The sequence below is a fragment of the Dysidea avara genome, chromosome 10, assembly GCF_963678975.1.
Source record: "Dysidea avara chromosome 10, odDysAvar1.4, whole genome shotgun sequence".
NCBI lineage: Eukaryota > Metazoa > Porifera > Demospongiae > Dictyoceratida > Dysideidae > Dysidea > Dysidea avara.
The window spans coordinates 2232113-2244617 of NC_089281.1; the positions used below are offsets into that span (position 1 = coordinate 2232113).

Genomic DNA, 12505 nt, shown 5'->3' on the forward strand with positions numbered 1-12505 from the left:
ACTTAAGTACACTTAAGTACAGATTTGAAAGTACTTGTACTTTACTTGAATACTTTCTTAATTTTCCCAATGTACTTGTACTTATACTCAAGTACTTTGCTAAGTACTTGTATGTACTTGAGTACTTAAAGTACTTGTAAGTACTGCAAACATTGTACATAGTTTGTACACATTGGGTGTACAATGAGAATATCAAAATTGTATGAAGGTGCAGTTTACAACTTCTTGCGATTCTTCTACTGCCTTCCCCAACCTTACTGTATCATGTTGCCACGATTAACGATGTCGCCAATGCTGTTGTTCAAGTCAGTGCGTTTTAAGAGTTAAAGAGAGAGAATGGTTGACAAAAACCAACCCCCCTAGGCACACTTACATACTACAATACAATGAATACAGCATATATTTTACTAGTGCTGAGCGATAGTAAAAATTTTACTATCACGATGGTTACTCACTAAATATCGCGATAGTGAATACTATCCCGATAGTTTATGAAATATTTCGCTCTTAACAAAGTCTCAGTTGCATAGCTATGATTTGTAATCATATAGAAAGTTATTTTGCATGCACAGGACATTTGTTAATTAACTACGTGGGAGGCCGATGAATATGTACTTTTGGTAAAGCTTTTACAGGCCACTCCTTTGTAAGAAAGCTGGTAATACCTACTGTAAAACAGTATAGAAGGGTTGTTAATACCATTTTAATGCAGATCTGAGCTTATCATAACTATCACGATAGTGATATCCTACTATCGCAATAACGATAGTGATTTACTATCGCGATATATCACACTATCGATACTATTGCTCAGCCCTATATTTTACTACAGCAAAATGTACTTGTATTTTACTTAAGTACTTCCAGCATGTACTTGTACTTTACTTAAGTACTCTCTTGATTGCTGCTGGAGTACTTGTACTTGTACTTGGAAAATTCAAAAGTACTTGTACTTTACTTAAGTACTTTTAAATGTACTTGGCCCCATGTCTGGTGTAGTGTACATGTTTAGTGAGTGTATGCATAGTGTGCATATTGCAAACTTACCACACACACACACACACACACACACACACACACACACACACACACACACACACACACACACACACACACACACACACACACACACACACACACACACACACACACACACACACACACCTACTGTATGTATGCACTCATATTTACAGTTGTCATTACTGTTCCCACAGGCAAGACAAAACATAACGATACTGGTCATTCCTTCAAACTACACCCTGAGGCAGTGTATACTGTTGTAGATGATTTAGAGCTGCCAAGTAACAAGGGGGTAGCTAAGGTGAGTAACTGTTGCTTGTAAATTCTTAGGGCCATACAGTAATGATGCTAGTGTTAATTTGTTTCTTACAAATATTGAGTTTCATAAATGTTTCAAAACGTTATCTCTCCCCAGCTTGTTACAGGTAAAGGTAAGACGAAGGACATTACATCATACTTCACTCTCCCTCCACCTGCTGTCGATGAAGACAAGGAGAATGTGTTGCCAACTCTTCCTGTTATCAACTGTAAACAGAAGAATCCTCTTCAGACTAGGAGAAAGTGAGCAGCATTGATTGTAAATGTGCTAAGATACATTGCCATGTGGGACCTGTTGTGAAGGACAAGATGCTGCTCCCAGTAGGTGTAGCCCAGCATGTTTTTTTTTGTGTCTGATAGAGGCGACCTGTCGATCTCACTTACAGTGTTCTAATGCTTTACCAGAGATCTCAAGACAATTTATTGCCGTTCCATTTTCTTCTGCTAATGTACAAAAGTGTCCCTGAATCCAGTTTTTGTGTGGATGTTGTTTTATGCATGTACATATGTGTATGCCCTTGTTTATGTGATCCTTGTTTGCATAGTTCAGCTGGCCCAGTCTTACATACCATTATTTGACCTCCTTCCATTATTATCAGCTGCTATCATTGGTGTAAATGTGGGACACAAGACCAGCTAATTTTGTTGTTTTTTCTTCTCCTTTTTCTGAGCTTTGGCACAGCAGCAGCACAGTCCCACCAAGTGCATGACCTTTTGGGTGTTGCTACTATACCAGTTGTCCTCTTTACATTAACATACTTAAATCTTCTGTACACTGGTGTGATAATTAATTTTTGGATCAAAGCTTTTTAAACCAGATACGTGCCTACAGCTGGCTGTGGGTGCACGCCTGGCTTCCTGAAATTGTTTTCCTTTAAATATGTGTGTTGTGTTACCTACTAAGTAAGTAAACTGTTGCTTTTTGCAGTTAGTTTATTTCATGCCAATGTGAAATACGAGTGAAGCGAGTTCTGAGGTTTGACTATAAAATAGTTGAGAAGACACTCCTGTACATAATTAAAGTAGTAAGTTTGTTCGAGTTACTGTATACTTCCTTAGCAGTGCATAGAGACATAATTAGGGAATTTTAAATTATTCATGAGTTACAAAATACATTGAATTGTAGCAAGGGATAGTATTAACCTCATGGGCGGTGACTGGTTTTTAGAAGCAGCACATCAACTTTTTCTTTGGTCCTCAGTGGTAAAATTTGCTGATGGTACAATGCAGTGCTTTAAAGAGTTTTTAAAACACTGTTTTAAAGCATTGTCACATGCAACCTTAGACATGTCCTCAGTGACTGAGTCATCCATTGTAATTACAGTCTTTGTACTATACACATCTCTCTGCTTTACCAGACAAGCTGTAAAGCCACAGCCGCAAGTCACACCATCACATCAACTAAGAATAGACACTCTACTGAGCAGAAATGAAACTCACACTCACATCATTACAACAACTCCCTCGGACAATCTCAAGACTGATATTCTAGCAGACAGTCCTACATCAGTGGCTTCAGAGAGTGACGTCAAGAGCTGTTGTGGACAAGTATCGTACAGTGATGACATTAGTGATGATGTAATTGATTGCTTGTTTGATGATATTGATTATCTTGACAAGTTCTTTGAGCCAGAGCCGTTACCATTAGCAACAGAGAGTCATCACTGCAGTGTTCCTGTTAAAGTGAACTCAGACCAGACGGAGACTGATATTGCACCAATTGTTGTATCACATGATGATGATGATGATGTCATTGATTTGTCATCTATTAGTAGTAGCTCTGGTAAGTGTGATTACACTACCGTAGCTTTCTGAAACTTCGGTACCATACAACAGGAAATTTTGATGAAAGAAGTTGACAAATCAGTTAAATTCATCAAATTTTAATTCATTGAATGTTCCATCTCCTTAAAATTTTTAGTTCAATAATTTCTTGATTAAATTTTTAATTTATCAATACACTGAGAAGTGTGGATTTGTCAATTTTTCCTTTTGTTAAAATTCCTGCCATGCAGTAAATGAACCTTTAACACTGAAAGTGACTGTTCTATTGGAGTATTTTGTTACTGGTGTACGTCCTATTAGAGTAGTTAAACAGACTCCATTTCTCAAAGCATCACTTTGAACTAGTGCACAGGTGTTTAGAGTTCCCACTGTATGAGCAGTAGATCCAGTACAGTGGAGCCTGTATAATATCAACACTTTAAAACCAATTAATAGTGCCCTAGTTATATCAATGTGTCTTGACTTTCCAGGTAGTTTATGTACTAAGGGATACTTTAAGACTTTACCTAAATGTTTATGTAAGTGTCCTCAAGCGTCCACATTAACAGGTCCCAGTGTAAAATAAACTTGTTGTTAATGTGGACACTTGAGGACACATACATAATCCACACACTTAGTTAAGGTCCCAAAGTCAGGACACCTTGATAATCAGGACATCATTCCAAGGTGTCCATTTTACATTGGTTCAATGTATTGGATCTACTGTTCTATTATAACGTATACACACTTCCCTGATAATACGGCCATTTGTACGTTCTCATACAGACAGCACCATATCTGGTGATGATGTAGTAATCAAGGAGAAGAAGGGGAAATCCTATGAACTCAGTAGGAGGACGATATTTAAGGACACCTGGTAAGTGTGTGTAATAGTGTTGCACTTGTACATGGAAAGAATGAAATAAAATATCTCTATTTGTAATCTCTGTACATGTGGTTCTAATAAAACAGTCAAACTAATATATTTATAAACAGTTTAGAGATTTTCTTTAGGCTTAATCTTACAAGGGTAAATTTGAAAACTGTTTTGGGAGCATTCCAGATCCTTTGCTGTATTCTACACTGTGTAGTTGATTCCTGGATTGGTGTTGTCTTCCTGTGCCTATGACAGTGAGCATGAAAATTTTGACTGTTTGTACCCTATGTATGTGGTAGGCAATGCAATGTAGCTGTATGGCATCGTTTGATCTCCTGTATGATGTCACTCTTCCAGTACTGTCAAGGAGCTAACTACCAAACAGATCGGCCGGTGGATGGTGTTCCGTAAGAACTTCATCAGAGACATCATGGCAGGAAAAGTAAGGGAAAATCCCTAGGGTATTGGTTTTGTATATTGTGCTTACGTTTAGTGGCATTGATTATTCTCATTCTAAAATGTTGATTACGTAGCTTTACACATATATAAGGTCTTACAATTTAAAACGGCATGATTTCGTAGTAACCTGAGGCTCAATGTTCACCTGGTACAACTGTGTTGTCTCACAGCCTATCCATTACCATCTGTATTTGTTGTTGCTACAGATTCCATGTGAGAGACACAACAGATACAAAGAAGGGAATAATGCCAGGAGTAAGTGTGGAGTGCACTGGACCCTGCTAATGTGGACACTTGAGGACACCTACATAATCCAGACACTTAGTTATGGTCTCAAAGTATCCCTTAGTACATAAACTGACCTGGAAAATCAGGACACCTTGATAATCAGTACGCTAGTAGTCGGTACCAAGGTGTCCATGTTATCCACTTAGTGTATTGAGTGTTTTTGTATGGTTAGGAATTATCAGGAATGAGTCGTTCATGATAACTGCCTTCAGTCGGGAACAGCTAGACTATATCATTGACCACCTAAAGAAATTGTTTGAGCTTGATGGACTACTGGTAAGCCTCTTGTTTGAATGTAAGGACATTAATCCCTGCTGTACTGACCTGTATTAATAACTCTTTATGTGCCTTAAGGCACTGCTGTTGACACCAATATTAAGTATTAAGGTCTTTACACTATTTAGAGACCCGAGGATGATGTGGGTGAGGCTACCCACAAACTTAAATTACTGAAGCCGCAGATTGAGGTAGTTAATTGTGGGGTAGCCAAGCCCACATCATCTGAGGGGCTCTTAATAGCATATAAGTACTTTAGTAGAAAATTTCCCCCAGGTGAAGAAAGTGCAAACTGGCTGCTAGTTTCAACATTCACCCTTCAAGTTTATTGTGTTAGTGCCATGCTATGACATTAGTGTATCAGTACTACCATACAGCGTGTGGCTTGTCTTAACACAGACAATCTACAACATTGGGTACATCATCATAGTAGGGTTCAGTAGTTTGGGTGACTGGGTTAATATTCTCAAGTTTTTTTTGTTTCTACTTTAATGTCTGAGGTTACTAAATGCTGTTACTAAATAGTTAGTAACCTGTGATCAAGCCCATGGTTGTTTACTACGTTCATCAAACAAAAATCATCAAAGCCAAAATGAAATGCCCTTACTGTTCTGTGCAAGACAGGTGCCCTCAGTTGGGGGTGTTGTCACTATCTCATTCTCATATCACACTCTCAAAAAAGGCTATATGACACTTCATGATGTGTTACTTTTTATAAAATCGTTGTATGGTATTCAAACATAGTTCTGTAGTTTACTATAATCTTATTAGCTAAAAGTGTTGATGTGTTGTTTATTGTCCTCCACAGAACTATGACTATGTTATGAGTGTACTACTAATTGAAGTGTGTATCCACATCATCATGGATCTTCATCAGGTGGACTATCACACTGTAAGCCTTTAATATAACACTTGTACCCCCTCCCTCCACCACCACCATATACTTTGGAAGTCAGGACACTGACCCTAGCTAGAGGCCGTAGAGGGTACAAGTGCATACCTGTAAAATAGAACATCACTATTGAAGACATTCTAATGAGATACATTATATGGTATAGTCATCTTAACCCCAACCCCACCCGTCAATGCATCATTGGCATATACAAGCTGACCTGTCAACTTTAGAAATTTTGGCATGTTAATTATGCAAATGTGATGTGAATATCACAAAATTTAATTTTGTAAATTTACTTTTTCAATAAATCTTTAGTATATTTGCCTCCTCATTCTACAGCCCTTCTGCTGCGCAGTACACATCTTAAAGGTGCAAACTTTTAGCTAGCTAACTCCCAGACACTCCCCATTGGACATGATCAGTAATTCGTTGCAAATGAAATGTTTTCACATTCAAACTATTTAACCCATTTATGGCCAAATTCTCCAGGACCCCTGGCCAAATTGCATCATGCTAACCGTCCAGTACACAGAACTACTTAGTAACTATATATCTAAATACTCGCTATAAACTAAGGAGGCCGACTATGCTGTTTTTGTGTACATAACAGTAACCGCAGTGAAGTTATCGAACAACAAAGTCTAAACTTTGGTAAAAACCAATCCAAACAAACAATGGAATCCCAACTAGCTATTTACTACACTCCAAAGAACTATTCTATACAGTTTATTTACAGTGTGATCCATTCCACAGCTGGTTTCTTTGTGATTTGTCCCATTTCTGCTGTTGTGCATGTGTATTCGCACTCGTGTCCACCATGCGACATTTGGGATAAAGCAGTTGACTGTCAACTTTACCTGTCTCCATCGATGTATAACACTTTCTTTGTTATCAGCTACTAGGTTTTAAGTTGAAGAACGATTTAATTCGCCTATAACTAGGGTAAACTTTACGCTATTGTATAACAAACGTGCACTAGTCCAGGAAGGATCCGGTTATCCCAGAAACGGGACCTCTATGGATATGTCCGTTTCAGTACTAGCGCATCTTGCTATGAAATGCGTTTTACACAAGTTATAGCGAGGCTAAGTTTATTCTATGAGTAAGTTATGATGTCATGGCGGCAGTGACCATTAATGGGTTAACCTTCAAACTATTTTTCTGCCATGCAATTATACAGATAATGGTAGATGTTCACAGGGCATGTAGTCATGAAAGTTCACACCTTGTATAATATAAATATCCTGTTTGTAATACCATGCTGGCACTTCTGGGCGCCTAGACAGATTCTAATATTATTATTGTATACACTACAGGCTGAGAAGACTCTGATGACATTATCATTTTGACAAGTGTATAGCTACTCATCACAATCCGTCATCATCACAATTAACATTTAATTTCCATGTAATTATGAACATTTCACATACAATAAGTTTTTTATTCTGTATACCATACTATCATGTGACTACATACTATCATGTGACTACATACAATAATAACTTTTACACCTCTAAATATTTACTGAAAATGTTTACTGGTATACAATTAATCTATAGTTATGTGAGCTGTGTGTGCCATGTCAGTACAGTCCACCATACTACACTATATGATGAGTATAAACTTCATGTGGTATTAATGGTGTATTGATATTATCAGTCAATGAAAATTTATTACCGTTTACTGTGACAATCTACTTCATGTCTTAAGATACTGCCACGTGCTGGTGAAGGTGGTTATGTAATAATATGGTGACCTGCCACACTGAGTCCTTGGATTCTTCAGTATAATATACTGAATAGAGTTTACTGTTGCTGATGTAGTTCAATAGTTGGATGTCATTATAACCACCCTAACTGATAGGTGGGTAGAATACTACACAATGTATATATGTCACCAGCAGCAGCATGGATATGCAGTCGCAATTGAAATTTTCTCCCAAAGTGTATGTGAATGGGTCACTAAACCAGTTGACATCATTTCTGTATTTCTTGCACTCTATTTATAGATCTGACATCTTCACAATAGGGATGGATACCTTTATTAGTAGACCACTAGAGGCTATGAGCTGTTGAGCATCATCTGCACACAGGTCATGCTATGCCAGACTAAATTTAATGGTAAAAGCTTCACGTAATATTCTGATGATTGATTAGTAATCACATGCAATTTTCACTGTTATTAGTACAAACATTCCCTAATTGCACAAAAATGTGTGTCAGTGATTACCTACTAATTAATCACATACCAGTTGTGATAAAACGTAATGGATACTTCACTTTTCAGACAATAATTGGTAGCTGGGGCGCAAAGTGCCATTTCTTTTGATGCGATATGTGTGGGTTCACCAGTCATAATAATTTTATTTTACAAAAAAAGTTAACAAACAAGTACACAAAAATAATTGGTATTTTCAACTAGAGTAGGGACCATAGCACATAGATAAAAAGTACTGAAACAACCTGGAGTAGTGTACGATATTAAATCAATAAGAAGTGTTATATCCCTACTGTGCTCTTCTTTTTGTGTATTTGTAGCTATTAGGGTGACTTGTTGCACCACTAAGGGTGTCATTTATAGCTGCAGTGAGATCTACTGAAGTGATTTACAAAGCTGAATGCTCTACAGGGTGATTTGTTTGTAGCTGAATTGACTCTACATGGTGACTTGACTGAAAAAGAAGAATTAGAAAAGACTAAGAAGAAAGTATACAATGATAATATGATGAACTTTGAAGGCAAGTACACATCTGTGATGGCTGGGCGGATTAGACTCAAATTTGGAATGGGAGGTACCCTACCCTGAACTCCCTTACTCTTAATGCAATCTGTACAAAAATTGTACTGTAAACGTGCTATGCTCCTTACTGCTCTTCAAATTTGTAAAGCATAACAGAGCTGCAATTCTCTAAAGTGTTGCCATCAAAGTTTGTCTTATTTTCATTTTAGGCAGATTTGACTCAAATTTGAAATAGGAGGTGAAGAAGTTTCCATGCACAGCAAAATTAATTAATTTCCATGTACAGGCATTATCAAGCTACAGATATATGACATAGCGTTTTCTTGGTTCCTTTAAAACACACATTTGTCTGCCACACGTACACAATAGCTGTATTTGGCCATGTGACATTTTATCGTGTGTTCTGATATCAGCAATTTAACATGAATATGAAAGACAAGTCGGATGCTTTAACTAAAATATAGGATTTATATTTTTATGTGTTTTCTTTGTACTCCTCTGTACTGCAAGTGGCTTCTGCAGTTTAATAGCTATGATAGAGTTCCACATGAGATCTCATTAAAATATGTAAATCAGTACCACATTTACTCAGTTAAACACTTCAGTACTAATTACTTTAGTTCAAAGCAATAGAACTATTCAAACTTGACCACTATTCGTACCCGAAAATGATGCAAAATCAAGTGTGGAACTGCTTAAGTATGGCTACTATTTCAGATGCAGCATTTAAACGGTATTTATGGTAGGAATACATATAATTATGTACGTACGTACTTAAACCATGTACATAATTTGTTTATCGTAATATATTATCATTGTATACACCTTATTATATGGTTTATGCAACTATCAATCCAAAGCTGTACTGCAATCTATTTTTTTTTTAATTGTATCACTTTTGAGGTACTGCCAAGTGTTAGTATATGTGGTCAGGTAATCATTGGTGATGAAGTCAGATTTGTACCATACAGCATCCCTATGGTGTTGGCCATAATGTGACACTGAGTAGTGTTTACTGTTACTAATTTGATTCAACAATTTCACCTTACAGTTGTTTACACCAAGCCTCGATCCCTTTAGGAGAACCACTTTCACTGACAGATGAGTATTATAATAGTTAATCTCACCAGCAGGACGAACATTCAGACACAATTGATATCTTCTTTCATATGTGTAAAATGGTTCACTAAACCAGTTAACATTATTCTTGTATTTCTTGCTATACTCAGTCATTTTCACAATAACTGGTACAATTTCATTACCCGATGACAACTTTGATGACTCTGAATATAGTTTATTATTCCACTTGTTGAGACTTTGTGTTACATCATGACTTTGTGTTTCATCATATGAATAATACCCAAACAATGAGTAAATCCATTTTAGAATGGAACTTTCCTGCTGAACTACCTCCTTATGAACTACATGTGACTGTTCTTTAGCAAGTAGTGTTGTGTCCCCTTTTCCAGAGTATATGCCAATCTTTTGATCACCATTTCTTGGTTGATTGTTGTACATAGATAGTACTTGTGTAATGTTATCAAGTTCTGTTTTAATAGTTGTGATGCTATTCTTGTCACACAATTCTGCTGGAGTGTTGCTTGCACACATCAGCCAAGCCACCAACACTATTAAAACCGACACAAAACATAACCAGAGTATTTTCTTGTAATAATCAGCATTAGATGATTGCCTTCTCAGTTTCTCTGCAGCTAACTTGTTTTCATATTCTAGAAACGTTTTGCTCATTTCTTTTCTAATGTTTTCAATTTTATTATCAATGGCATGTTGTAGCTGCAGTTTTATAATTGAAAGATTTAAATTCATTGTGTTCATCGCATTCTCTTTAGGTTCATTTGAGGTAGCCAGGTCTTTTTCCATCTGTGAAAATTTCTCATTTTGTTCTTTGCTAATATCTGATACCCTGGCACCCCAAACTGCTTGAGTGTTATTTACTTCATTCAACAGATACATGGATAATGACAAGTGCTCTTCCATCTTTGATTTGTTGTGTCTGGTCTGATATTTACGAATTATCCTGTCCTGACAGCCTACCACGTGATACTCACACTGAATTAACTCCATTGGACATATTTTCCTGTGTTCTTTTAACTCATTTCTTGGGACACTACCACATCTACACTTGTTGGGACATGGTATCGGGAACTTGGGACACATTTTCTTGTGCTCACTCTCAATAAACAAATATTGTCCTGTCGTATGGCAATATAAACATTCAGCTTCACGACGCAGACATTTCGTACTGACATGAGCTGTGAGACAACGTCGCTCTAAAGTGATCCCACAATTATTAGGACAAGAAACTGTTTCCAATTTGCAACCATCACTGTTACCTAGGTGATTGATGATGTCATTCACTTCACCCTGCCATTCACATCCTTTCCCCTTGTTAGTACAGAACATGTGAAGGCTCCTCACTGCTCGGTCAGCTTGTTTGTTAGCAAAGGCAGAAAACTGTTCACTACGACACATGGGACAAACACGAACAGCCATGGCTTGTTGTGCACCCTTAAGACATGATTTACAAAATGTGTGACCACAACACTTACTAAGATAAGGTTCTCTACTAGCACAGTGACATATCCTACACACTAGACTATCAGCTGGAGTGTCTAAGAACTGATAAATGTATCCACCCACCTGAGATGCCATTCTAGTCATTAGTGGGTGTGGTCTTTGTTTTGTTGCCGAAACTAATCACGATGAGTGGCCTGACAGTTTGAATATCTCTCTTGTCTCTTTTGTATGTCGATACGTAGCGAGGTAGAATCAAGGTAGACTCGCGTACGTCTCCGAGCAGGCGCTTTAGTCTCGCGTGGCCAGACCCACTCTTCGCGCGGCGCTTATCGATTGATAATTATAAGCGCCTAGCTACGAGAGAGTGTGGTCTATGGTCGTATGTAAGGAAATTTTGACGTCAAAAAAATTTGACGAATCGGTTTAATTCGTCAAATTTAAATTCGTCAAATGTTTATAAGCGCCCTTAAAAGTACAGGTTTTGCCTACGATTTCTTCATTTTTGTCAACATTTTATTCGTCAAATCTGCTGAAGTCTGAATTCGTCAAATTGTAATTTCCTTGCGTACGGTACATTATTAGCAAAAAAAAATATTAATCGATAAGCGCCGCGCGAAGAGTGGGTCTGGCCACGCGAGACTACAGGCGCTTATAATTTCCAATCGATAAGCGCTGTGCGGAGAAATACCCATAATAATGGATGAATTTCATAATAACAAAAGTTGTCCCTAGCAACCTGAATTTTGCAATATTTGTAGGGGTAAATGTCTATAGTAACATCTCCAAATTTTAAAAGTATAGCATTAATAGGTCATGAGATATAACATTTTAAAGTTTATCGTTTTCCCATACATTGTCTATGAGAGGGGGCAACAGTTGCCCCTTCTGGGCAATCACATGGATAATGTGTGGGAAAACAACAATTCAATCAATGTCATTTCTCAATTTAGCTAACATTATTTGTAGGTGTGAATCTCACAATTCATCTCTCCAAATTTTAAAATGATGATAGAGTATATAAATCATAAGATATGACACTTTGAAATTTGTGGTTTTCCCATACATTATCCATGTGATTGCCCAGAAGGGGCAACTGTTACCCCCTCCCATAGATAATGTATGGGAAAACTGCTAATTTTAAAATGTCATATATCATGACCTAAATATGCTATGCTTTTAAAAATTGGAGATGTTACTTTTGACATTCACACCTATAAAATAATGTAAAATTCAGGTTGCTAGGGACAACAGTTTAAAATTCCTTATTATGAAATTCATCTATTCACCCAGTTCGCATGTTATTATCCAGATACGTAACTGGAAGTTATTAC

The 12505-nt window shown here is 37.2% G+C and overlaps 2 protein-coding genes across 4 annotated transcripts in view; one reads left to right on the forward strand and one right to left on the reverse strand.

The window, feature by feature from the left end:
* The window catches only part of LOC136236900 (uncharacterized), a 21429-nt gene extending 13851 nt beyond the window's left edge, over positions 1-7578 (forward strand). For 2 of the 3 annotated variants that reach the window (XM_066027130.1, XM_066027131.1), the window contains exons 5-13: positions 1213-1321; positions 1436-1581; positions 2697-3121; positions 3889-3979; positions 4337-4421; positions 4645-4693; positions 4899-5002; positions 5811-5894; positions 7214-7578. In XM_066027130.1, the coding sequence (XP_065883202.1) occupies positions 1213-1321; positions 1436-1581; positions 2697-3121; positions 3889-3979; positions 4337-4421; positions 4645-4693; positions 4899-5002; positions 5811-5894; positions 7214-7246 (1126 nt within the window). In that variant the 3' untranslated portion in view covers positions 7247-7578. Of the gene's footprint in view, positions 1-1212; positions 1322-1435; positions 1582-2696; positions 3122-3888; positions 3980-4336; positions 4422-4644; positions 4694-4898; positions 5003-5810; positions 5895-7213 lie in introns of those variants that run through there. The other variant, XR_010692225.1, reaches the window with a different exon arrangement.
* A 1907-nt stretch (positions 7579-9485) lies between these two features.
* LOC136268769 (TNF receptor-associated factor 5-like) lies at positions 9486-11309 on the reverse strand. Its single transcript, XM_066064231.1, has one exon. The coding sequence runs from the start codon at positions 11307-11309 to the stop codon at positions 9486-9488; it is 1824 nt and encodes a 607-aa protein (XP_065920303.1).
* Between the last annotated feature and the right edge of the window lie 1196 nt (positions 11310-12505).